This window comes from Poromitra crassiceps, assembly GCF_964638095.1.
Source record: "Poromitra crassiceps genome assembly, chromosome: 4".
Classification (NCBI taxonomy): domain Eukaryota; kingdom Metazoa; phylum Chordata; class Actinopteri; order Beryciformes; family Melamphaidae; genus Poromitra; species Poromitra crassiceps.
The window spans coordinates 74,933,733-74,959,512 of NC_139626.1; the positions used below are offsets into that span (position 1 = coordinate 74,933,733).

Here is a 25,780-nt window from a genome sequence, read left to right on the forward strand (position 1 = left end):
CGCGCTATGCATGCTTGATTCCTAGGCTTGCCTGCTGCCCGGCCTCACCTGTTTTTTCTTCACCGAGGCGAGGCGAGGTGTCTGTGTGTGTGTGTGTGTGTGTGTGTGTGTGTGTGTGTGTGTGTGTGTGTGTGTGTGCGTGTGTTTGTTAGAGAGAGAGATATGATATGATGGTATGACCTACTATCTGATGTTTTGTCCCCCAGAGTTTACCAGCAGAGGTCAGAGGTTCCCAGTGGTCAGTCTGCCCAGGAGTCTCAACCAGACCTGGACTCCATATTTATGGTGTGGAAACTAATAAAAACACGTTTGACTTCACCAACGAGTCGAATACAAAACCAAGATGTCTCCATGCTGCACTCTTTAGCCCAGCGGGCTTTCAGTCTATGATGGATCTGAATGTTGTGTTCCATGATTTTAGTAAGAAAGTTTAATTCATATGATTCTGTTCCAGTTGCTTGAGGAGAACATCATCACCTTTGTGAAGAAGGAGCTGAGAAGGTTCCAGAGGTTTCTGAGTCCAGATGAGCCAGAATGCTCAGAGAGTCAGAGGGAGGATGAGGAGGTGGTGGATGGTGAGGAGGAAGAGCAGAGGAGGAGCAGCAGAGAGGATTTTTTAAACATCACATTGTTCTTCCTGAGGAGCATGAAGCAGGAGGAGCTGGCTGACTCTCTGCAGCGCAGTAAGAGGCTTTCAACAGCTTTAACATGATGGAGATGGGACATGGTGGAAAATGAGAGATAGATTTAAATCAACAGGTTCTCATTACCAGTGCGTCAAAATACGTCAATTTGTCACGCGCCCTTCGATGTCATTATTGCCGAGGTGAAATGTTATCTTTAACGTCATATTTGGGTGCGTACGTTCCTCCAGCACAGACACCAGCTCTCCTTGTTTCTTTATCGCCCTGCTCAGCAAAATAACCAGGAAGAGAGCCGAGCCCTGACTCTCTTCCTGCTTATTTGGTCGAGGAGGTCGGCCGCGACCGGCTGCAACTGGACACGGCTACCGGTGATAGGATTTTACTCCTCAAATCCCTGGATACGTGATAAGATCTCATTTTTTCTTAACCAATAACCAAACATTTCCTCATTAGGCCCAATTGGACTCAACAGGAGGCGGATACTTCAGCATGGCCCAGCATGCTGATATGAAAATTTGTTAATTCAAATATATCTTTAATTATGTTTTAAATGTTCTGTTCTAGGTCCCTGAGGAGCTGCTGTGAGTTTGTGTTTAGATAAACTTTCTCCCTTTCTCACAGGGGGATAAAAGGCCATGGAGAGGTTAATGATCCAACTGCACCAGGATGTCAGTTAATGAGTTCAACAGATGGTTAAATGGTTCTTGTTATCAGTAAGACTCATTTTAGACTGGATGGTCTGTTAACCTTTAATGGATATATGTCTCTGCTCAGTCACTTAGTCACTGTGGGATAGGACTGGAAAACAACACAGAGTTTATGGCTTTTCTCTAGGAGCCACATTCCACAAAGCACCACAGGATGCAAAGTCTTGGTGAGAAGGATCATAACATTGTATTCATATATATCCTACTGATTGACTGAGTGGGTTTTGATATCTGATATGAAATAAAGTTAGACCATACATTCGATGTGCTGACTTTTTCCCCCAGAGGAGACAGGATCTGACACAGCACAGCACAGAGCAGAGGAGAGAGGTCCCGGGTTCGAATCTCAGACGGCCCGGCGTTGGTCTTTGGGAATATTAGATGCTCAGTAGAATATATTGGTTATCTTATGAGAATAGAGTGTGTTTAGATCAGTCTGATGTTGTATTTCTGTGTTTTGAATAACTTCAAACTTGCATTACTTGCTACACAATAAGGGAGCTATATAATATTAAGATAAATATCAGCCTATTATTACTACTGCAACTATAGAATGGAAAATAAATGTATAGTCAAATTAGTTAATAATTGGTAATTGATAAGAGTTTCCTCCTCCTGATTAAACAAGGTGAGGTTTTCTCTGATTTGTTGAATTTAACTTAAGGAACTATCCTCTTCTCTTTTTACACTCAATAGAGTGGTTTTAGACTAAGAGATAGTACGTTTGAGCTGTATGATGTTTTTTCCAGCTTCAGACTGATTAGCTGAATTTGATCTTATTTAGGATGTAGATAGTTTATATAGTTTAAAAGTAAACCATAGATAAAGTGCTATAGGATTTCTAATAGAAAAATAGCTAAATTAGCTGACCCAAATTATAGGAGTTAAAATAGGAATTTAAATATATCAAGCTGGTAATATTAGCAAATATATTGACAGTTGCTTTGGTAGATAGGAAGTTAATAGATAACTATTTCAAGTGAGGGTTAGTCTGTGACCTCCAGTGGAAGCCATGCAGGTCATATGATGGGGACCAAGAGGAGGAGGAGAAAAACACGCCTGCCAAGTAGGAGTGACAGAAGGAGAGATCGTATGACCACCAATGACAAGGCAGCAGTGAAGGAGGTCCCCAGATGGAGGAGGAACCTTCGGGGAGAGACCAGCCCACAAGGAAATGCACTTTAAAAGCCCACGCAAAATATTAGAATAGGTCGGTTTTCAAGGGTCTTTTTTGACCTGCTACATATTTGCTCTTAGGAAGGACCACTGAAAATTCACCTCGGAGATCTCTGAATGGGGTAATATATAACTTGACCTGCTTTGTACTAAATATGCAATATTCTCTATATAAAATAATGTTCTAAATATCAGAATTGCTTGTTGTATTGATTTTTCATATATCTGGAATAATTGGACACACTGGAAAGGTATTAACATATGTCACACCTTCTGATTGGAGTGGGCAGTTTTAACTAGGTTGAGCGAGGCACAGAAAAATACTTTCCAACACCGGCTACTGTGGCTACCGGCTACTGTGGCTACCAGCGGCCCAGCAACATTTCACAGGAGCCACGGCTCGAATCCAGGGTAAATTTAGGCAAGCACAACAACTTGGTTGGGTTTAGGGCAGTACAATAACCTTAAGTTTAGGCAACAAAAACAACCTCTCCAAGCACTTCTCCCTAGACTTTGACCTACTTAAGCCTAGACTGTTATTACATTCAAGACCACTGGGGCTGGCCACGGGGTGACCTCCAGACGCTCCGGTGGTTCTTCTTCTGCATATTACGATGTGAAGGTACTCTTTCTCACTCGCAATAATGACGTCAAGGGGCCGTGACAAATCAGCACATTTTGATGTACTGGGAGTGAGAGCGGGTTGATTTAAACATCTAAATATTTGTCAAACGAGACCAAATCAGTTCAAGATGAACTAATTCTCTGCCATAGACACAAGCTCTTCATCAGTCTGATGAAGAGCTTGATGCTGGAAATGTCACTTTAATCTTTTGCTGCTAATAAATCAGTGTAAACGGAGCCCTGCAGTGTGCGAGCTGTTTTTATTAATTTTTTGAAGACATACATTTACCAGGAAATGTTCACTCTTTGATGTTATTTGTTGTTTGTTTTTTCAGAAACTCTTCCTGACTTCTGCCAACGTGAACTCAAATGTAATCTGAAGGAGAGGTTTCAGTGTGTGTTTGAAGGGATTGCTAAAGCAGGAAACCCAACTCCTCTGAATCAGATGTACACAGAGCATTACCTCACAGAGGGAGGGATTGGAGAGGTCAATGATGAACATGAGGTCAGACAGATTGAAGCAGCATCCAGGAAACCAGCGAGACCAGAAACACCAATCAAATGTGAAGACATCTTTAAACCCTTACCTGGAAGAGACAAACCAACCAGAACATTGATGACAAAGGGAGTGGCTGGCATTGGGAAAACAGTCTTAACACAAAAGTTCACTCTGGACTGGGCTGAAGACAAAGCCAACCAGGATATACAATTCACATTTCCATTTACTTTCCGAGAGCTGAATCTGCTGAAAGGGAAAAAGTACAGCTTGGTGGAACTTCTTCATCGCTTCTTCCCTGAGACCAAAAAAGCAAGAATTTGCAGGTTTGACAAGTACCAGGTTGTGTTCATCTTTGACGGTCTGGATGAGTGTCGACTTCATCTAGATTTCAAGAACTACGAGATCCTGACTGATGTTACAGAGTCAGCCTCAGTGGACGTGCTGCTGACAAACCTCATCAGGGGGAAACTGCTCCCCAAATCTCGCCTATGGATGACGACACGACCTGCAGCAGCCAATCAGATCCCTGCTGAGTGCGTTGACATAGTGACAGAGGTGAGAGGGTTCACTGACCCACAGAAGGAAGAGTACTTCAAGAAAAGATTCAGAGATGAGAAGCAGGCCAGAAGAATCATCTCCCACATCAAGACTTCACAAAGCCTCCACATCATGTGCCACATCCCAGTCTTCTGCTGGATCACTGCAAATGTTCTGGAGTCTTTGTTGAAAACCAGTGAGAGAGAAGACCTGCCCAAGACGCTGACTGAGATGTACATCCACTTCCTGGTTGTTCAGTCCAAACTCCAGAACGTCAAGTATCATGGGAGAACTGAGGCAGCTCCACACTGGACAACAGAGAGCAGGGAGATGATTCTCTCTCTGGGAAAACTGGCTTTTGAGCAGCTGGAGAAAGGCAACCTGATCTTCTATGAAGCCGACCTGACAGAGTGTGGCATTGATATCACAGCAGCCTCAGTGTACTCTGGAGTGTTCACACAGATCTTTAAAGAGGAGTGTGGGCTGTACCAGGACCACGTCTTCTGCTTTGTACATCTGAGCATTCAGGAGTTTCTGGCTGCTGTTTATGTCATCGTCTCATTCATCAACTCCGGTGTCAATCTGCTGTCAGAACCACAATCAACCTCCAGAGACAACTCTCAGGTAATTCACCTCTGCCAGAGTGCTGTGAACAAGGCCTTACAGAGCCCAAATGGACACCTGGACTTGTTCCTCCGCTTCCTCCTGGGTCTTTCACTGCAGACGAATCAGAGACTCCTGCAAGGCCTGCTGACACAGACAGGAAGTAGCTCACGGACCAATCAGAAAACAGTCCAGTACATCAAGGAGAAGATCAAGAAGAATCCATCTCCAGAGAGAAGCATCAATCTGTTCCACTGCCTGAATGAGCTGAATGACCATTCTCTAGTTGAAGAGATCCAAGATTACGTGAGATCAGGAAGTCAGGGCAGACTCGACCCTGCTCAGTGGTCGGCTCTGGTCTTCATCTTACTGTCGTCAGAAAAAGACCTGGAGGTGTTTGACCTGAGGAAATACTCTGGTTCAGAGGCGGCTCTTCTGAAGCTGCTGCCAGTGGTCAAGGCCTCCAATAAATCTGTGTAAGTGCATAGCAAACTGGATAGATGCAATATATGATGTGATCTTTAAAGCAGGATAGAAAATACATATTTTAACGTTATTGTTTGTCTTCATCACTAATTATTCAGGCTGAGTGGCTGTCAGCTGTCAGAGAGAAGCTGTGAAGCTCTGGCCTCAGTTCTCAGCTCCCAGTCCTCTAGTCTGAAAGAGCTGGACCTGAGTAACAACGACTTGCATGATCCAGGCGTGAAGCTTCTTTCTGCTGGACTGGAGAGTCCACACTGCAGACTGGAAACTCTCAGGTCAGGATAACTGTTCAACAGACACATTACATTCTGCATTAGCCTATATGCACATTAATGTCAGTGAAAATACCTGAGTGAATGTTATGACTTTAAAAATCCATACAGTAAGTTAGGCCTCCAGCTCAGTGCTGTAGTGGAGGGTAGAAGCAGGTAGACGCCGTCTACCTACTTATTTTTCAGACAGCTTTGCGTCTACTCACTTCTAAATCTCCTTTGATGCGCCTCCATTCAAGTTGTTTCTCTTTTCTGTCTAAAGTCTCTGCCGGGCAGCCGGGCAGATTGAAATTCCACCAGGAAATATTGCATTATGACCGCGAGGCAAGGCGGACACTGCAGCTGGTCGCAGCCTGTCTAGTGAACGCCTGTGCCCACCAGAGGCGTCCCCGAAGTGGCTCTCCGCTCTGCTCTGCTCCACTAAACAAATCAGCCTGTGTATTCCTCTCTTTGAGTTGCATCAAACAGCACAGAGCAGATCAAGCTGGGAGAAATTCACGAGAATTATCAAATAAAATGTCCTGTCGATTTTCAAAATAGACCTCGTTATATTTACAAGTTCAGACAAACAAAACAGTCACAAACAGTCACACATTGGGGGGCGCAATTTAGCCTGCTTTTCATAATAATGTATCCCTCAATTACTTGAATGCTTCCATTATTTTGGCAGCTACTTTGATTCAAATTAACTTAGTGAGTTGGTTTGAAATTTGTGTATCAATGAACTAAATTCAGTAGCCTAATGTTCAGTTTATGGTAGCCTAATTGTTCTCATTGTTACATTGTTGCCTATAATTCAATCAAAATGTTGTTTTTGTAGACACCAATAATGACTGCCCAGCAAAAGTAGTTGAGAGTAGTAAGTATAGTTAAGTAGGCTATATATATAGATTGATTGATTGATTGATTGATTGATATTTTTATTTAAGTGTCATGCACCTGGGTGCCCAGCCCATATGGGCTTACAAAACACTATATCATATTTACAATAACCAAGATGGCCTCACAACAAATCATAATATACCTTTGTACAGAATCAAGAAAAGAAAGGGCATTTCACTGAGACATTCAATTTCCAGATACAATTATACTGGGTACAATGTTCCCTGTCTTAGTCGCCAAGCATTTTCTATAAATCTGGCTAAAACAAAAATGTCCTTATCAAAAAGCCAACTCAACATAACATTCTGAGAGTCGAAACAGATCAGGATTCTTCAACTGGATCTTCTCAAATAAAGGATTCCTCAAATCATTGGTACAATGAAACACATAATGAAATTCATCCTCCACAACACCAAAATCACAAAAAACACCCAAACGCAACTCTTCAGAAATACATTTATATCTACCTACCTACCAGTTCTTAACTGAGCACATAGGGACCTCTGTCCTCTTTTTAGATTTTACATTATATATGGTTCAGTAAAATAATCTTCTTTAATGTGGACATAATTTCTGAGCTTTGGTTTCTTCCAAATCTCCTCCATCCATTGTTCCTTTTAGATCTGAAACAGTTGTTGTTTGACTGTACTTACATTACACTGTAGATTATTCCTAAAAATCATATGTAAATCACAAAATGAAAATATTGCAGATACCTCTCTTGACCAAGGATAACTGTGTGCTCTGTCACAATTAAAGATCTTTTTGGTCACCCTATCCTCTGGCAAGTGGACAAGGTGGTTCCACAAACGAGCCATTACACCTCATGCTTAACAAGACATGACTCCCATCCCATATCCCCTTCAACAGCCACCTTCGCAGTATATTTATGCACTCCAAGAAAGCATCTCATGGCTGGACTCTGATAGTATTACAGTCAGGAGCATCCTCAAACCCCCACACTCCTGCAACATCAAATCAAATGGAGCCAACCATTGAATCATAAAGTTTAGAAAACGTTGAGAAGCCAAGGTCAGGACATGGTTTTATTTGACTCATCACAGAGCCTAACGCTCTTCCTGCAGACTCTGCCAGTACTTTTCTTCCTTCTGAAAAGCTCATGTTTTCATTGAAAACAAAACCAAGATATTTATAAGAGGAAGTCTACATTAAAGGCATTGAACCAAACTTAAATACATAATCACTCTGCTGTACACATTTTTTCCTAAAATGTATAATCTGAGTTTTTTCACTGTTGATCGCAAGTCTCCATTTACTGCACCATGTGCTCATAATATTCAACATTCTTTGTAAATTAACCTCTTTCTCAGCAATCAAAACAATATCGTCCGCGTACAACAAAATACTAAAGTTATTGTCAATTGGTATACCTAAGTTGGCCTGCTTGATTTCTTGAGCTAAATCATTAATAAAGAAAGTGAATAAAGTAGGGGAGAGCACGTCTCCTTGCTTCACTCCAAATGGAGTAGGAAACCAGCCAGTTCTAAAATGATTTAACTTCAGACAAGCAACTGGATCATTGTACAATGCTTTGATAGCATTATAAAATGTACCATCAATACCGGCAGAAATTAATTTATATTGCAAAAGATCTCTATGTATTCAGTCAAAAGCTTTCTTGAAATCAACAAAACAAACAAATGTGTTTTTACCTTCTTGTAGTCTAGCTCTCACCACAGAGGAGATGGCATAAATATGATCGATACATGCCCTGTTTTTCCTAAAACCATTTTGCTCATCCACCAACATACCTTGAGACTCTAAATAGTTATTCAGTCTATTATTAAGGACTCCAGAAAACTATTTATAAACGCTACTAATCAAACTGATTCCTCTGTAATTCAATGGAACTCGTGGGTCGGCTTTTGCAGATTTAGGGATGGGTTTGATTATGGATTTATTCCACATGGATGGAATAATACCATTCTGAAAACATGTTTAACATAGACAATGTAACATATTCAACATAGCAGGAGTCTTAAGAACCTCATTAGAGAGGTCCTCAACACCCACAGCCTTATTTCAATCATGAGAGACTAGAAGGAAAGTACGATAAACTTTAATGATAAAACAACACTTAGATTTGGCGAATGACTCCATGGAATGATGACGCTCCTCTGAGACAAGAGGAGGACGTCAGTGATTTATAGGATAGAGAACCCCCATAGGGAGTTCTACTGGAGTCATGACATTGGTGGTGTTCAGGGGAGGAGGAGGGGCGAAGCAGCAGCTACGCAGGAACAGCAGCTATATGGGTGAACAAACAGGGTGAGTTACAACTTGCAAGAGTCTTAAATAGAACTTCATTTAGGTGATTGGCAACAGCCAAAGAGAGGGAAAGCGTGGGAGACATTGATTGGACAGGGATAAAGAGGGCGTGCATATTTATGAATGGCTGATGTAACCTGAGGGCGTTGCTGCAGGGGAGAGAGAGATGAATGGAAAGGAACCATGGATTAGTGAATGAGATGGATAAACAATCATTGACTAGTGAAGTAGTCTTCATTATTGAAAACAGTCTAAGACATTATTTCAATCATGAGAGACTAGAAGGAAAGTACGATAAACTTTAATGATAAAACAACACTTAGATTTGGCGAATGACTCCATGGAATGATGACGCTCCTCTGAGACAAGAGGAGGACGTCAGTGATTTATAGGATAGAGAACCCCAAAAGGAATATGAGAAAATGGGACAAATGAGATGCCTGGAGGGGATCATGGAGCTCGCCAAATTCAAACAAATGCATGAAAAGAACATTAAGCCTAAATTAGGGCCAGGTTAGATTAATTGAAACATGATATTTGGCAATGGGGATACATGAAGGGAATACATACATGCAATCATGCATACCTGCATACATGTATCTGTGACTTATCCCGGCTTGACCAACAGCCATCCGAATGCACTTCAATTCGTTCACACTGTGACTTATAACGGGCTTGACCAACAGCCAACCGAAAGCACTTTACATTCATACTGAGATTTATTCTGGGCTCGACTTCGGCCTCCGGTTGCACTTTACATTTACATTCATACTGTGACTTATAACGGGCTTGCCCAACAGCCAACCGAAAGCACTTTACATTCATACTGTGACTTATAACGGGCTTGACCTGCCAACCGAAAGCACTGTATATTCATACTGTGACTTATAACGGGCTTGACCAACAGCCAACCGAAAGCACTTTACATTCATACTGTGACTTATAACAGGCTTGACCAACAGCCAACCGAAAGCACTTTACATTCATACTGTGACTTATCCCGGGCTTGACCTCAGCCATCTGACAGTACTTTATATTCATATTGTGACTCATCCCGGGCCTGACCTCGGCCAAATGGTAGCACAATAGGAAAACAGGGTAAATGGGGTAATGGGGCATGACATTGCAAAGGGACTGAGAGTGAACCACCACCAAGATATGCATTAATGACTTACCTCCAATTAGGGAAGGAGGGATTCATACTGTGACTTATAACGGGCTTGACCAACGCCAACCGAAAGCACTTTACATTCATGCTGAGACTTATCCCAGGCTTGACCTCAGCCATCTGACTGTACTTTATATTCATATTGTGACTTATCCCGGGATTGACCTCAGCCATCCGGTAGCACAATAGCGAACCGGGTGAATGGGGTAATGGGGCATGACATTGTAAAGGGATTGAGCGTGAACACCACCAAAGATATGCAAGAATGACTTACCGATTGACGGTCATGGGGTAAAACGACATTTTGGAGGACCTCCCGTTTCTGTGGGACATTGATTATAGTTATTTCATGAATGGAGAGGACTTGGGTCAATAGTGAATCTGCTTGAACAGGTCAGATATACACTGGTAGATGAAGGCCAGTAAGATATGGGATATGAACTGATATTCCATACAGATAAGAGAAATAAACCCCCCCAAAAAGAACAACTAATTTAAACATGAACCTGAGACTTACGCAGATATATACTGCCATCTATGAACAATGGCTAGGGTGCTGGAAGCAGGGCAAAGAGAGAGAAATATATATATATATATATATATATATATATATATATATATATATATATATATATATATATATATATATATATCAAAATCAAAATACATAGAGTGTAAAATCATATCGACATGATTTATGAGCTTTAGTGAGCAATGGTTAATGGCAATAATCCGATATATTTGGGCTTAGCCAGCAATGGTTGGCAATGACTGGAGAATTTAAAACTTGAGATAGCCAGCAATGGCAAGGGAGGGGGCAGGACCTGCTTGCAATGAATGGGTTTTAGCCAGCAATGGCTATGGCAAGGGGACCGACAGCATCGGCTTGCAATAAATGGGCGAAGGATCAGGATCAGTTTGATCTTAAGACAAAAAGATCAGGACAGCGCTCTCAATTACTTTAAAATTGACACAGGTTTGCGATTTGCACCAAACACCCTCTTCATCGAGTTTGGCAGTTCCTCAAGCAATGACCATGATATTTATAGTATAGATATACACACCTGGCTGGCACCCGGGTCTAACCTGGGTAGGGGAGCCATAATGTAAAGCCGCCTACCATAAGATCTAAGACATGGAACAATTATAATAGATGATTCACAAAAATAAACAAAAATGCGACTGAAAATAAAAAATAAACAAGAAATAACCCATAGGAATGAGGGTCCCAGGGAGTGTATCCCGACGCCTCCTTCTGAAGGATTCTGTCAGTGGTTTTTAATTCATCTTGATTGCAATGTTTGATTTTTAGCTTCGAACGAGGATACTTGATTTCGGATTAGTCAACAACAATGACTATGATTTCAGCTTAAACAGTGACGAATAATTTGATTCCCAGTTTAGCCACCAACAATGGCTATATGATTTCCATCTTAGCCCACCAACTAGACTGTCGGATTTAGCCAAACCATGATACTTGATTTCGGATTAGTCAACAACAATGACTATGATTTCAGCTTAAACAGTGATGAATAATTTGATTCCCAGTTTAGCCACCAACAATGGCTATATGATTTCCATCTTAGCCCACCAACTATGACTGTCGGATTTAGCCAAACCATGACATTACAATGATGACAATGATTTTTTGAGCTTAGCCAGCAATGCTGTATTGTCTGGACTGGAGTGACCGCATTGATCAGATGATGAGTTGATGAGCTGAAACAATGATATGATGCCTTGACTGGATCACTAGCAGGAGAGACAGCCAAGATTACCCAGTGCAATGAACCTTCATAAAGCAAGGAAAATATACCTGAACAAGTAGGCAGAAATAAAATGCACAACACGGACAGCACAGTGGATAAGTGGTGAGCCGTGCCGCCTCACGACAAAAGGTCCAGGGTTCGACCCCCGGTCCATTTTTTAGACAGCTGTTGGGGCTTTGGACAGCAATAGATAGAAGGTCAGCAAAGACCTGTATTTAAGGTCAGTAATGAGTTGACCCAGATCAGCAACGACCTGCATTAGCAGGGCTTTGAACGGCAGTGGATAAAAGGTCAAATTACCTGCATGAGCATAGCCAGCAATGGTTTAAAGGAATGGCAGTGGATAATCAACAACGACTTTGAATTCAGCTGATTGGTCACAATGAATTTGATTTTCAGTTAGACAACACAATGACTTGATTTTGGCATAGTCAACATCAACAAACTGACTGAATACAGCTTAAATCAGAAGCTTTTTTTTCTTTTCTTTTTAAGATTTCCAGCTTAGCCAAACCATGACTGGTGATGAGAACAATGATGATTTTGGGCTTAGCCAGCAATGCTGTATGGGTCAGCAGTCATCACATGAGATTGATGAGCTGAAAATAAACAACGACACATGGACAGGATAGCTAGCTGGAGAGGCAGACAGAATTGATAATAGCTTCAACACTTTCAGCCCTTTCAGGGACAATTATTTCAAAAATAACAAGCCAATAATTAATGGGAATGCAAGCCTTATTAGTAGCTTTTTGAATGAAAAAGATACAGTGATGGCCGGTGATGATGTCATCAGATAACGACCATCTTTTTCCCCCAACAAACGCTCGTTTGCTACTACGGACTGCTCATAGCCCTGCTGGCGCTGCTGAGGCCAGACCATGGGGAAGTCTGGGCAGATTCACGGTGATTGACGGGACCCGGCCTGGAGAAGCACTGATGTTTAAGTGCCATAGCATCTCGGGCACTCTGGACACACCGAAAGATCCATGGGGCAAACGGTTAATTCTGGCGGCAACCCTATAGAGCTGAAATGTAATGCTTAATGCATGAGATATAAAGAAATTGGTTAATAAACAAATAAAAGAAATACAATGGTTTCACCGCCTTGCAAATGCACCATAGACTGCTAGTTGCAACTCGCAGTGATAGATGTTGGCCAACATATAACGATGGGATTGGCAGCCTCTTGTTACATGACTAGCATGACACTGTATTAATTATTTTGGCTTTGGTATTATTTATGGTTAAAACAAACGCCAAAGGCATTTTACTTTGAAATTCGTTAAGAACAGGAAGTGGTGTGTTAAGACTGGGTAGCTTGACACGGAAAAAACGTCAACATTCCCTGGGCCGTCTGACTTAGGTCTGAAGGTTATACAGTAAACACTCTTTCTAAAATGCTGCTCAGACATGCTCCATGAGCCAAGGGTGTTTTGAATAACCCATTGCGTGATTTTTTTTTTTTTTTTTTTTTTTTACCGCATATCACATTATCTCAACAACATGAAGTCAATTGTGAATTAAATGTACAATGTGCGGTGATGACGTCATCGTCATCAGGCAGCGACATGACATCTTTCAACTCGCACAAACTCCCGTTTATTTACGGTTTAAGTAAAGACTTAACTGCCCGGTGATAGCAGAGGATCCGCGCCTGTAGTACAATTGACCACAGGCGAAGTGGATTGGGACGGCCTGGTGCTGCCTGCTTGCCTGGAGAAGCCTGGGGACGCGATGATCATAGTGCGGAAGCCATGCTTGGATGCCTGAACACCCGTCCAATGAAGAATAGTGAGCCTCCATGCATTGCTGCTTGCTGAACAAAAATGTTTGGTCACTGATTGACGGTCTGAAGTCTGTTGTTGACTTGAGACGGACTCCTGGCTGGAGGGAAATGGCCGCTTTGCTTGAGCCGATTTACTCCATGAATGGAGAGATATTCCTTAGCAAGGAAAAGATTGACGACGAGCAAAACGACCAAAAATGAGGGACAGCGAAGCAGCAGCTACGCAGGAACAGCAGCTATATGGGTGAACAAACAGGGTGAGTTACAACTTGCAAGAGTCTTAAATAGAACTTCATTTAGGTGATTGGCAACAGCCAAAGAGAGGGAAAGCGTGGGAGACATTGATTGGACAGGGATAAAGAGGGCGTGCATATTTATGAATGGCTGATGTAACCTGAGGGCGTTGCTGCAGGGGAGAGAGAGATGAATGGAAAGGAACCATGGATTAGTGAATGAGATGGATAAACAATCATTGACTAGTGAAGTAGTCTTCATTATTGAAAACAGTCTAAGACATTATTTAGCTTAGCTCTATCTACTACCCTCTGCACCTCTTCTAAAGTGATGTCACAATTCAGCATATGATTTGAGCAGTATGCTGCATTACTCATCTGGCTTTCAAGATCACATTTTAGTTTACAGCTGTCATTTAGAAATTGACCATTAAATATAGGAGGACTATAAATGCATACAAATTACTATAATCTATCTCCCACTTCTTTAATATCTGGTCAGTGTCAAATGATGATTCACCATGATGATGATTTATCCAGCAGGATCTCCATTGGAATCAGTTTATTCTTTTTGGGCCCCAATTTATTCACTTCCCTCCAAAATTGCTGTGAATTATGAATCTGTAATTGTTCTAACCCGAGTGTTTGTCCTCTCTTGAAACGTCTCTTGAAGAACCTTAGCCTTCTGTCAAAATTTGATTGGCAGTGTTTAAATTCATTCTGTAATTTCCTTCTCTCGCCCTGGTCCTTACACTTCAGAACTATTTTTTCCGCTGAGTGCAAATTAAGCCATAACCCATTTAATTCATTATTCCAGTATGGTCGTTTTACTCTGTAATACTTCTTCCCAGCATCCCTTTTAACAACACAGCATTTATCCATTTCCTTATACAGAAGGTCACACAAACGATCATAACAATGATAATTATCTTGAGTTTTCAGGCCATTTTGCAGTTGATCTATAACCTCACACAGAGCCTTATGGCATATCTCAGAAGAGAGAAAATTAACAGGAAAATTTCTATTACATCTTTTTGCTTGTTGTTGTGTGCCTACAGTGTTCTCATTTTTACAAAATATTCCTGCTCAGAATCGTAAACACAGCACTGAGTGGTTAGGAAGTCACCTACGGTCATCAATCAGATTAATACCTTCATATCCATCTCTTTCAACAAGCTCAAGGGGTGTGTGAACAGTAAATTGAAGGCAACTTTCCAGATGTGGTGTCACAATGTAGCCTATAACAGCTTTACCTCTTATAGAGATGGAGGTAAAATTATCATTTTCAGTGTTTAACCTCCCATTGAGTACACAACATTTAGATTGCTTCAGAAATTCAATAAAGGTCTGCCCATGTTTATTTACACCCGTGTCTAATGCAACTCTAGGAGAAATATCATCTGCATCAACATCATCTCTCAGGCTTGCAATACGACTATTCAAGTCACCACAGATATAAACAGAGTCTACATCAGCGGTATACATCAACGCCAATAAATGACTAAAGAAAAAAAAAAATATATATATATATATACTGTATATATATATATATATATAATATAACGCTATATAAAAAAGCGGCCGAGGGGGCGTAAATTGCAGTCTACCCACTTCTCCAGGGACCACTACACCACTGCTCCAGCTGTTTCAAGCAGTCTCACATAGACAGACAGAGATACCGCTATTGCTCCACGGACAGACAGACAGACAGACAGACAGACAGACAGACAGACACACACTGCAAACCCTCCATATACAGACAAACATGCACCAGGTATCACTGCTGTATCTCGTTGGCTCATTTTTGGCAGGTTGTAAGCAAAAAATAAAATAAAATAACCTTAGTTTTAAACATGTTTTCCATTGTTCTCAGGTGTGACAAGGCCCAAAATCATCACTTTATTATGTAGATACAGTAAGTTAGGCCTCCAGCTGTTTCAAGCGGTTTCACATAGACAGACAGACAGACAGACAGACAGACAGACAGACTGACAGACACACACACACCACAATCTCTCCATATACAGACACACATGCACCAAGTATTGCTGCTATTGTTGGCAGTTTGTAAGCAAAAAATAAAATTACTCCTTTAATTTTTTTTCCATTGTTCTCAGTTGTGACAAGGCCCAAAATGATCACTGTAAGCAGAGTGTTGATCACTATAAGCAAACTATTTAAACAGCATGTGTACTGGTCAGCTTCCAGATGTGAATGTGAACAGGGCGCTCCTGAAAAAGAGAGCATTGCTCTCAGTGAGACTCCTCCCCCTGTATAAATAAAGGATACAAAAAACAGAAATAGTGGAGGGTTTGTCTCTTCGTCTGTCTGCTGATTGGCCATGACGTTTGATGGTGTTAGGTGAATCTGTTCAGACGTGTATGCCTTTTTAATGCCTTAACTAAATTACTGCATCATCCCATAACCAATCTTTCCATAAATTTTCATGCAAATGCATTAATACTTTTTGGAGTTATGCTGCTAACAGACAAACAGATGGAACAGAACAGGGTGAAAACAAAACCCAGTCCAATTCCCTTAGAGGAGGTAACAATAAATCAAACAAACAAGTGGGAGTTAAATTGTTTTTCAGTCTCTCTTTGTTTTGTTTTTGCTCTGTAGCCTTATATGATCTTTGAATAAGAATAACAAAACAAAGCAGTGAAAGCTGCTTCTCCTCCTTCTAAATATGACCTTAATGCACAAACGCAGCAGAAACCAGCAGCACAGCAATGAGTGGACTGAAGTGCAGAGACAGAAACTCAGCAAGAGGTCCGGGTCATGAACAGTACAGTGGAGCCATCTAGTGGTGAACCGGGGCTATGAGAGATGAAAATTGTTCAGTCACAAGTCACAACTATCTGTTGGAGTGAGTGTGTGTGTGTGTGTGTGTGTGTGTGTGTGTGTGTGTGTGTCACAACTATCTGCTGGTGTGTGTGTGTGTGTGTGTCTCACAACTATTTGTTTAAAGTGACCCATCGTGTGTGTGTGTGTGTGTGTGTGTGTGTGCGTGCGTGTGTGTGTGTGTTGTGTGTGCGTGTTGTGTGTGTGTGTGTGTGTGTGTTGTGTGTGTGTCACAACTATTTGTTGGTGTGTGTGTGTGTGTGTGTGTGTGTGTGTGCGTGTTGTGTGTGTTGTGTGTGTGTCACAACTATTTGTTGTTGTATGTGTGTGTGGGTAGGTGTGTGTGTGTGTGTGTGTGTGTGTGTGTGTATGTGTGTGTGTGTGTGTGTGTGTGTGTACGTGTGTGCGTGTGTAGGTGTGTGTGTGTGTGTAGGTGTGTGTGTGTGTGTGTGTGTGTGTGCGCGTGTGCGTGCGTGTGTAGGTGTGTGTGTGTGTGTGTGTGTGTGTGTGTGTGCGTGTGTAGGTGTGTGTGTGTGTGCGTGTGTAGGTGTGTGTGTGTGTGTGTATTGGAAAGCAGCGCTCCTGTTTTCAGCAACTGAATCAAAGTGAAACTACAGTGGAGGAAGTGATGAAATGTTGACGTCAATCGTCATGACAGCAAAGACGAGCAAAACAGTATAAACTATAAATGCAACTGTGTGTGTGTTTGTGTGCGTGCGTGCGTGCGTGTGTGTGTGTGTGTGTGTGTGCGTGCGCGCGCGTGTTTGTGTGTGTGTGTGTGTGCGTGCGTGCGTGCGTGCATGCGCACGCACGCGCGCGCGCGTGTGTGTGTGTGTGTGTGTGTGTGCAGGCTGTCAGGCTGTCTGCTCACAGAGGAAGGCTGTGCTTCTCTGGCCTCAGCTCTGAGCTCCAACCCCTCCCATCTGAGAGAGCTGGACCTGAGCTACAATCATCCAGGAGCCTCAGGAGAGAAGCTGCTGTCTGCTGGACAGTGGAGACTCAGGTATGGAGAGGCAACGTCTGCTAGAAGGCTGAGAGTCACACACATTTTCTCTGTCACACTGCAAAGCTCATGCAGGAATACAGTTCAATGGAGGATATGAGAGGAAATCCTTCATAATGAAGGTTATTAATAAATGTCCATGTTGTTTCCATCATCAAAGAGAATCTGTTGATCTGACTTTGTTTATTCCTCCAGTGTGGACCATGGTGGAGTGCAGTGGCTGAAACCAGGTCTGAGGAAATGTAAGTGTGTATTTAGTTTGATTCATGAAAACAAAGCAACACATTCAACTAGTGAGATAGAAAGTCCATCTATGGCAGTCTGTGACGTCCATTCATTCTGATCCTACTGTGAATCAGGGTGATGGCTGACATCATGCCTTTTAATCAACATATTTGAAAAGGAGGTGAAATGACTGAGGCAAAGTCAAGTCAAGTCAAGTCAAGTTTATTTGTATAGCACATTTCATACACAGAGGCAATTCAAAGTGCTTCACATAAAATGGTTGACAGGAAAATAAAAGAAAAGAAGAAATAAAATGGACATTTAAAAGCATCACAACAAAACTTAAAAAAAAAAAAGAGTATAAAAAGTGCATTAAGCAACTTCATTAAGCACATAAAATGGTTGACAGGAAAAGAAAAGAAAAGAAGGAATAAAATGGACATTTAAAAGCATCACAACAAAACTTAAAAAAAAAAAAGAGTATAAAAAGTGCAACAGGCGCAGCAGTTGCAGAAAGAGCTACAACTTATAGAGGACTCATTGGGTTTGCATAGTAGCTGTCAGCAGTTAAAAGCGACGGTAAACATAAAACTCTTTAGTCTATTTTTAAAGTAAGTAAGGTTGGGGCAGATCTGAGGTCTTCAGGCAATTTGTTCCAGCTAGCAGAAGCATAGTGGGTAAATGCAGCCTTCCCATGATTTGATTTGATCCTAGGGACAGTTAATAAGCTGGACCCTGTTGACCTAAGAGTTCTAGATGGTTCGTAGCGTGGGAGCAATTCAGCTATGTATTTTGGGCCTAGGCCATTAAGTGATTTATAGACTAATAACAGTATTTTAAAATCTATTCTATGACACAGTGGCAACCAGTGTAAGGACTTAAGAACTGGAGTGATATGATCAGCTTTCTTAGTCTTCGTTAGAACTCTAGCAGCAGCATTCTGAATGAGTTGAAGTTGCCTAAGTTCTTTTTTGGAGAGAACAGAAAAAAGGCTATTGCAGTAGTCTAACCTACTATAAATGAAGGCGTGAACTAGTTTTTCTAGATCCTGTCTGGACATGTATCCCCTAATTCTTGCTATATTTTTAAGATGATAAAAAGCTGATTTTCTAATTGACTTAATGTGGGAGTTGAAGTTGAGATCGGAATCAATAATAACTCCAAGATTTTTGACTTGATCCTTAGGCTTCAGGGATAGAGACTCAAGGCGTACAGTGATTTTAAGCCTTTGTTCTTTGGGGCCAAAGACGATCACCTCAGTTTTGTCTTTGTTTAGCTGTAGGAAATTCTCGCACATCCAGTTATTTATTTAATCAATGCACTGGCACAATGATTCTATGGGGGCATAGTCAGCTGAGGAAAGAGTTATATACAACTGAGTGTCGTCTGCATGGTTATGATAGGCTACTTTGTTTTTTTGCATAATTAGGCCTAGAGGGAGCATATAAAGGTTGAAGAGAACGGGCTGTGGTCTGTGCTGTGGTCTGACAAGTCCATCTCAGATGAGCTCGGGCACGTTTCTGGATGTGGTTGATATCTGGCTTCACTTTGCATGGTAGAGTCTTAACTTACATTAAGATGCAGCGAGGAACTGTGTTAACTGACTGCAGTTCCAGAGACCATGGGAATATCCATGAGAGAATGATGTTGGTTTTTAATGCAGTGTCGCCTGAGGGATCAAAGGTCATGGCCATTCAATGTTGGTTTCAGCAGAGATTTCTCCAGATTCTGACCTGACCTCCTACTTCCTGCTTCAGCCCTGTACCAGAGATTTTCATCCGCCATTTATTTTCCCATAGACATTTCATAAAATGCTTATAAAAATAGTTTGACTTCATCAAACCAAACAGTTTAGAAACAGGAGAGACCACATAAAATTTCACTCGGACCAAACGTAAAAATAAATTGCGGATTTAAAGAAAATATTTTTTCTGTGTAGTTTTTTTAAGTTCTGGTCAGAGTGAAATGTTCTATGGTCTCTCCCGATTCTAAATATAGCTGAACCGTTTGGTTTGATGAAGTCAAACTATTTTTATAAGCATTTTATGAAATGTCTATGGGAAAATAAATGGCGGATAAAAATCTCTGGTACAGTGCTAAAGCAGGAAGTAGGCGATCACTTTGCCTCTCTATTAACCTGTTTACCTGTGGAATGTTCCAAACAGGTGTTTTTGAGCATTCCTCGACTTTCCCAGTCTTTTGTTGCTTCTGTTCCAACTTTTGTGAAAGGTGTTGCTGGCATCAAATTCAGAATATGAACATTGTATGATGTGAAACACAATATTGAGCCAGGCTGGACTGGAAGTTGATCAGGTAAAACATTCAATATATTTGTACTGTATTCTGGTGTATATAGGTGGAAAAGGATTTGCAAATTATCACATTCTGTTTTTATTTAAGTTCTACACAGCGTCCCAACTTTTTCTGAATTGGGGTTGTAATTTCAAATACATTTGTCATTCTGAAATATCCCATTGTTTGTGTTCAAGGATTTTTTTTGATTAAATGTGAACACAAATAAAGGTAATTAAAATGTGTCTCAAGGGTGTGGAGTGTGACTTTGTGAATAAAATACATGTGTTTTCTACAGGGGAGTGGTGCTGGCCCAAACAACAGTACAAGTTAAAAAACAAAGGGATTCATTACTAAAATACAAGTTAAAAACGTGCCTATTTAAAAGAGTCCAGCGTCCATAAGAGTTTAATGTCCAGTGTCCACTGCAGCCAAGAGTAGTGACTGTTTTGTCTCCAACAGCAGGCTGTCTTGCTGCCTCCTGGCGCCTCCAAGTGGCAAATAAGTGCATTACAGAACAGACTTTAATGTCTTGCTTTCTCAGTGTATGGAGTTCATATGGAGTAGGGTAGAATAACCAGCTAAATGTAACACTGATTTAGGGAGGAGCCAAATTAAATTCATTATATAAATGCATTGCAACCTAAATCAAACCAACAGGATGCAAACAAAGCAAAAAGCCAAATGAAAGAATCAACAGTCATTAAAGTCGAGCTGAACCCAATAATGACTTTTCTTTTCTTTTGGACGCATGTGCGGCTTGGGAAGTCGGAAGGGCTGAGTAGCTCCTGACGGCGTGTCAAACAATGGATTAAAACTCACTGAAAAAGTTCCATTTATTAACTTATTTCTCCACATCCTAAAGGGAGAACATCTCAAATCGATTGGGTGAGAATATCTGGTGATAACGATTTTGCCAAACTACTCAATCAATGCCTGCCACATTGACGCGGAAGCAAGCGAAAATGGGAACCAATTATGATGCCAGATTCGATGCATTAGAAGCAAGATTGGACAAACTACTTGAGTTAAACCAGTCAACTAATGCACTGTTGAATACTGTAGTTCAGAGAGTTGATGCTCTCGAAATTAAATCGGAGACTTTGACGGGAGAAATGCACGAACACGGAGTCAAGTCTGACTTCCAGGAAAAAAGAGTTTCCGATCTTGAGAAGAAATTACAGCAGGCTACCGAATACATCGACCAAATTGAAAACCGTCATCGTCAAAACAATATTAGACTCCTGAATGTGCCGGAGAGAGAAGAAAAGGACATGTCAATGTTTTCCTTTCTGGTTAAAACCTTCAAAGAAAAATGGAGCTGCACGCTTAAAGAGGACGACATTGAAAGAGCGCACCGCGCTGGCCCAATTAAGGAGAACGCAAAATACCCTTGTGCAATCATATTCAAGCTACATCACTTTCAAAAGAAACTGCAGCTTCTGAAGATGTCTAGAGGAAGACCAGAGGGGTGTAACTTCAGAGTGGTGCCAGATATGTCTCTACAACTTCGTTCGAGGAGGGCTGAGTATTGGCCTCTAAGAGAGCAACTTCATCATCTGGACATCAAGACATACATACGGCACCCAGCCACCCTGTGTGTGGAGGACGGAGGCAAGATGACGAGCTTTGGATCCTTAGAAGAGGCTAAAGAAGAACTGAAACGCAAGTACCCATCCATTAAGTGACAGTTTCACCTACAATTCTTGACCCGAGATAAGACAGCAGCCGGTAAGAGAATACACACCCTTAATCAGAGGATGATTGATGCAAAGACTGTACGGGCCATAAAACAAATGGATGGACGAGTGGGTGAGGGGGGGGGATGGATGGGTTGGGTTCTCCATTATCTTATTCTCTCCTTTCCTTCTTTATGCATCTGTCCCTTTCTCTCTCCCCTCTCTCACCCCCTCTCTTTTTCCCCTCTTTATTTAATTTCATTATTTAATTTCATTATTATGAATATATATTTATTTTTTATAAGCTATATACATACCTATAATTTAATAGTAAAATAAGTAGGTAACTCCACTAAGAAATGGCATTTCTTGTTTGTTTTTGCTTACCTATAGGCTATTGAACCAGCACCCTGTACTACGAAGCTATCTTAACAGACCCGCGATCTGTCACTTTGATCTGGTTTGACTGAACAGGATCAAAGCTATCTAGTTTAACGATACTACGACGCTGGTTTTCTACTCGATAACTGAAGCTGGGTTTATCTGGGATCTGCCTGTGCACGCGCACGTTTTTCGCTCGTGCACAGGCGCACGTCCACGGAAAGAGGTGCGCTAGCCAATCACATTATGAACAGCTGAGTTGATCCACGCCCACACCCATTTCCTCGCCCATTTCCTCATTCAATGAAAGCGCAGTGGGATCAGAGATTTTTGCGGATATTTAATGTAGCCTATGGCAGAATGAAAATCCGCGTTGGATATAGTCTGCGGAAGGACTGTCTAAAGCTGCCGCTTGTATTCACATCAGTCATTTGATTTACTTTGATCAGCGATTTCTGTCTCCTACAGCAGCTTTGTGCGAGTGTAAATGTACATGAAGCCCCCTATCGTTGCATCGGCGCTGTTTCTAGGCCGAGCGCCTGGCGCAGCGCAAATCAGTGGGCGTGGACCAGCGCACTTGATATCGTCGTGCTGGCGCTACACGCAGCCTAAAGCATTACAACCACGCCTTTTAAGTGAAAAATTATGCACCGTCATGCTCATTGGATAACTGCAATAAACGAATCGCAGCTTGCCTTTTTAGCTCCAATTCCACTGGTCCCGCAAAACCAGACGAAAGCCAAGCGCTCTGCCCCCCCCCCCCTCCCTTCATCCAGTCTTGTCTGTCTCCATTATAGGCTATTATTCCATATTATTATGCTTCTCAAACCAATCTAACTGCAGTTTAAATACTGCAAGCATGTAAATACGCTACACTATAGCAAGATCAAAGTGAAAATAATGTTATAAATGCATCAGCTAGAAAAATATAGCCTATTAGATTGGTGAAAGTTTGTCCAGAAAGATATCATTTTCTCTCGCCTGCTGCAGGAAGGATGATGCACATAAATATAGCCTACATTATGTAAAGTCATTGCATAAATGTGTTTTTATTGTAAAACTAAATGTGGAGTAGGGCCAAGTTATTGGAGCGGACATCACAGTATAGCAGATGACAGTAGAAGCTTCCGAAGTGCGTTCAGCTGTCACTTATCTAAATCACGTTAAATCGACAAGGGATATTTATAGCCCCAGTAGGACATATATGTTTCACATAGGGTGGTGTTTTCATTTCGATGTTTTATTTGGTCCAATATTGAAATGTTCTACAATTGGAGGTTGTCTTACCATTACACATTATTTAGATCCTCCCTTAATATAGGTTTTCGGCTCATTTGGTTGCTATTTAGTAGCGAAATGGAGAAGCACAATGCATGTTGGGACATTCACATTGCAGTGAACTTACAGCTTATTTTTTCTATGGGACTCTGAGCGAGGGAGTCAGAGACAGTCGGTATTGTGCCTGTCAGACTGAGGAGAGAGGGAGAGAGGTGACACAGAGAAGGGTGAAAGAGGAGAGAGCCAGAGGGGAGGGAGAGAGCCAGAGGGGAGCGCTCCGGATCTGCCTGTGCACGCGCACGTTTTTCGCTCGTGCACAGGCGCACGTCCACGCGAAAGAGGTGCGCTAGCCAATCACATTATGAACAGCTGAGTTGATCCACGCCCACACCCATTTCCTCGCCCATTTCCTCATTCAATGAAAGCGCAGTGGGATCAGAGATTTTTGCGGATATTTAATGTAGCCTATGGCAGAATGAAAATCCGCGTTGGATATAGTCTGCGGAAGGACTGTCTAAAGCTGCCGCTTGTATTCACATCAGTCATTTGATTTACTTTGATCAGCGATTTCTGTCTCCTACAGCAGCTTTGTGCGAGTGTAAATGTACATGAAGCCCCCTATCGTTGCATCGGCGCTGTTTCTAGGCCGAGCGCCTGGCGCAGCGCAAATCAGTGGGTGTGGACCAGCGCACTTGATATCGTCGTGCTGGCGCTACACGCAGCCTAAAGCATTACAACCACGCCTTTTAAGCGAAAAATTATGCACCGTCATGCTCATTGGATAACTGCAATAAACGAATCGCAGCTTGCCTTTTTAGCTCCAATTCCACTGGTCCCGCAAAACCAGACGAAATCCAAGTGCTCTGCCCCCCCCCCTCCCTTCATCCAGTCTTGTCTGTCTCCATTATAGGCTATTATTCCATATTATTATGCTTCTCAAACCAATCTAACTGCAGTTTAAATACTGCAAGCATGTAAATACGCTACACTATAGCAAGATCAAAGTGAAAATAATGTTCTAAATGCATCAGCTAGAAAAATATAGCCTATTAGATTGGTGAAAGTTTGTCCAGAAATATATCATTTTCTCTCGCCTGCTGCAGGAAGGATGATGCACATAAATATAGCCTACATTATGTAAAGTCATTGCATAAATGTGTTTTTATTGTAAAACTAAATGTGGAGTAGGGCCAAGTTATTGGAGCGGACATCACAGTATAGCAGATGACAGTAGAAGCTTCCGAAGCGCGTTCCGCTGTCACTTATCTAAATCACGTTAAATCGACAAGGGATATTTATAGCCCCAGTAGGACATATATGTTTCACATAGGGTGGTGTTTTCATTTCGATGTTTTATTTGGTCCAATATTGAAATGTTCTACAATTGGAGGTTGTCTTACCATTACACATTATTTAGATCCTCCCTTAATATAGGTTTTCGGCTCATTTGGTTGCTATTTAGTAGCGAAATGGAGAAGCACAATGCATGTTGGGACATTCACATTGCAGTGAACTTACAGCTTATTTTTTCTATGGGACTCTGAGCGAGGGAGTCAGAGACAGTCGGTATTGTGCCTGTCAGACTGAGGAGAGAGGGAGAGAGGTGACACAGAGAAGGGTGAAAGAGGAGAGAGCCAGAGGGGAGGGAGAGAGCCAGAGGGGAGCGCTCCGGATCTGCCTGTGCACGCGCACGTTTTTCGCTCGTGCACAGGCGCACGTCCACGCGAAAGAGGTGCGCTAGCCAATCACATTATGAACAGCTGAGTTGATCCACGCCCACACCCATTTCCTCGCCCATTTCCTCATTCAATGAAAGCGCAGTGGGATCAGAGATTTTTGCGGATATTTAATGTAGCCTATGGCAGAATGAAAATCCGCGTTGGATATAGTCTGCGGAAGGACTGTCTAAAGCTGCCGCTTGTATTCACATCAGTCATTTGATTTACTTTGATCAGCGATTTCTGTCTCCTACAGCAGCTTTGTGCGAGTGTAAATGTACATGAAGCCCCCTATCGTTGCATCGGCGCTGTTTCTAGGCCGAGCGCCTGGCGCAGCGCAAATCAGTGGGCGTGGACCAGCGCACTTGATATCGTCGTGCTGGCGCTACACGCAGCCTAAAGCATTACAACCACGCCTTTTAAGCGAAAAATTATGCACCGTCATGCTCATTGGATAACTGCAATAAACGAATCGCAGCTTGCCTTTTTAGCTCCAATTCCACTGGTCCCGCAAAACCAGACGAAAGCCAAGTGCTCTGCCCCCCCCCCCCCTCCCTTCATCCAGTCTTGTCTGTCTCCATTATAGGCTATTATTCCATATTATTATGCTTCTCAAACCAATCTAACTGCAGTTTAAATACTGCAAGCATGTAAATACGCTACACTATAGCAAGATCAAAGTGAA

The 25,780-nt window shown here is 41.9% G+C and overlaps 1 protein-coding gene across 1 annotated transcript in view; it reads left to right on the forward strand.

Moving 5' to 3' along the window:
- LOC310775941 (NLR family CARD domain-containing protein 3-like) overlaps positions 1–25,780 on the forward strand; it is a gene marked incomplete at its 3' end in the record, with an annotated part of 308,518 nt that overhangs the window by 13,137 nt on the left and 269,601 nt on the right. Inside the window, exons 4-5 of the mRNA XM_083636064.1 lie at positions 207–285; positions 455–683. Coding sequence (XP_083492190.1) covers positions 207–285; positions 455–683 — 308 coding nt within the window. The remainder of the gene's footprint in view (positions 1–206; positions 286–454; positions 684–25,780) is intronic.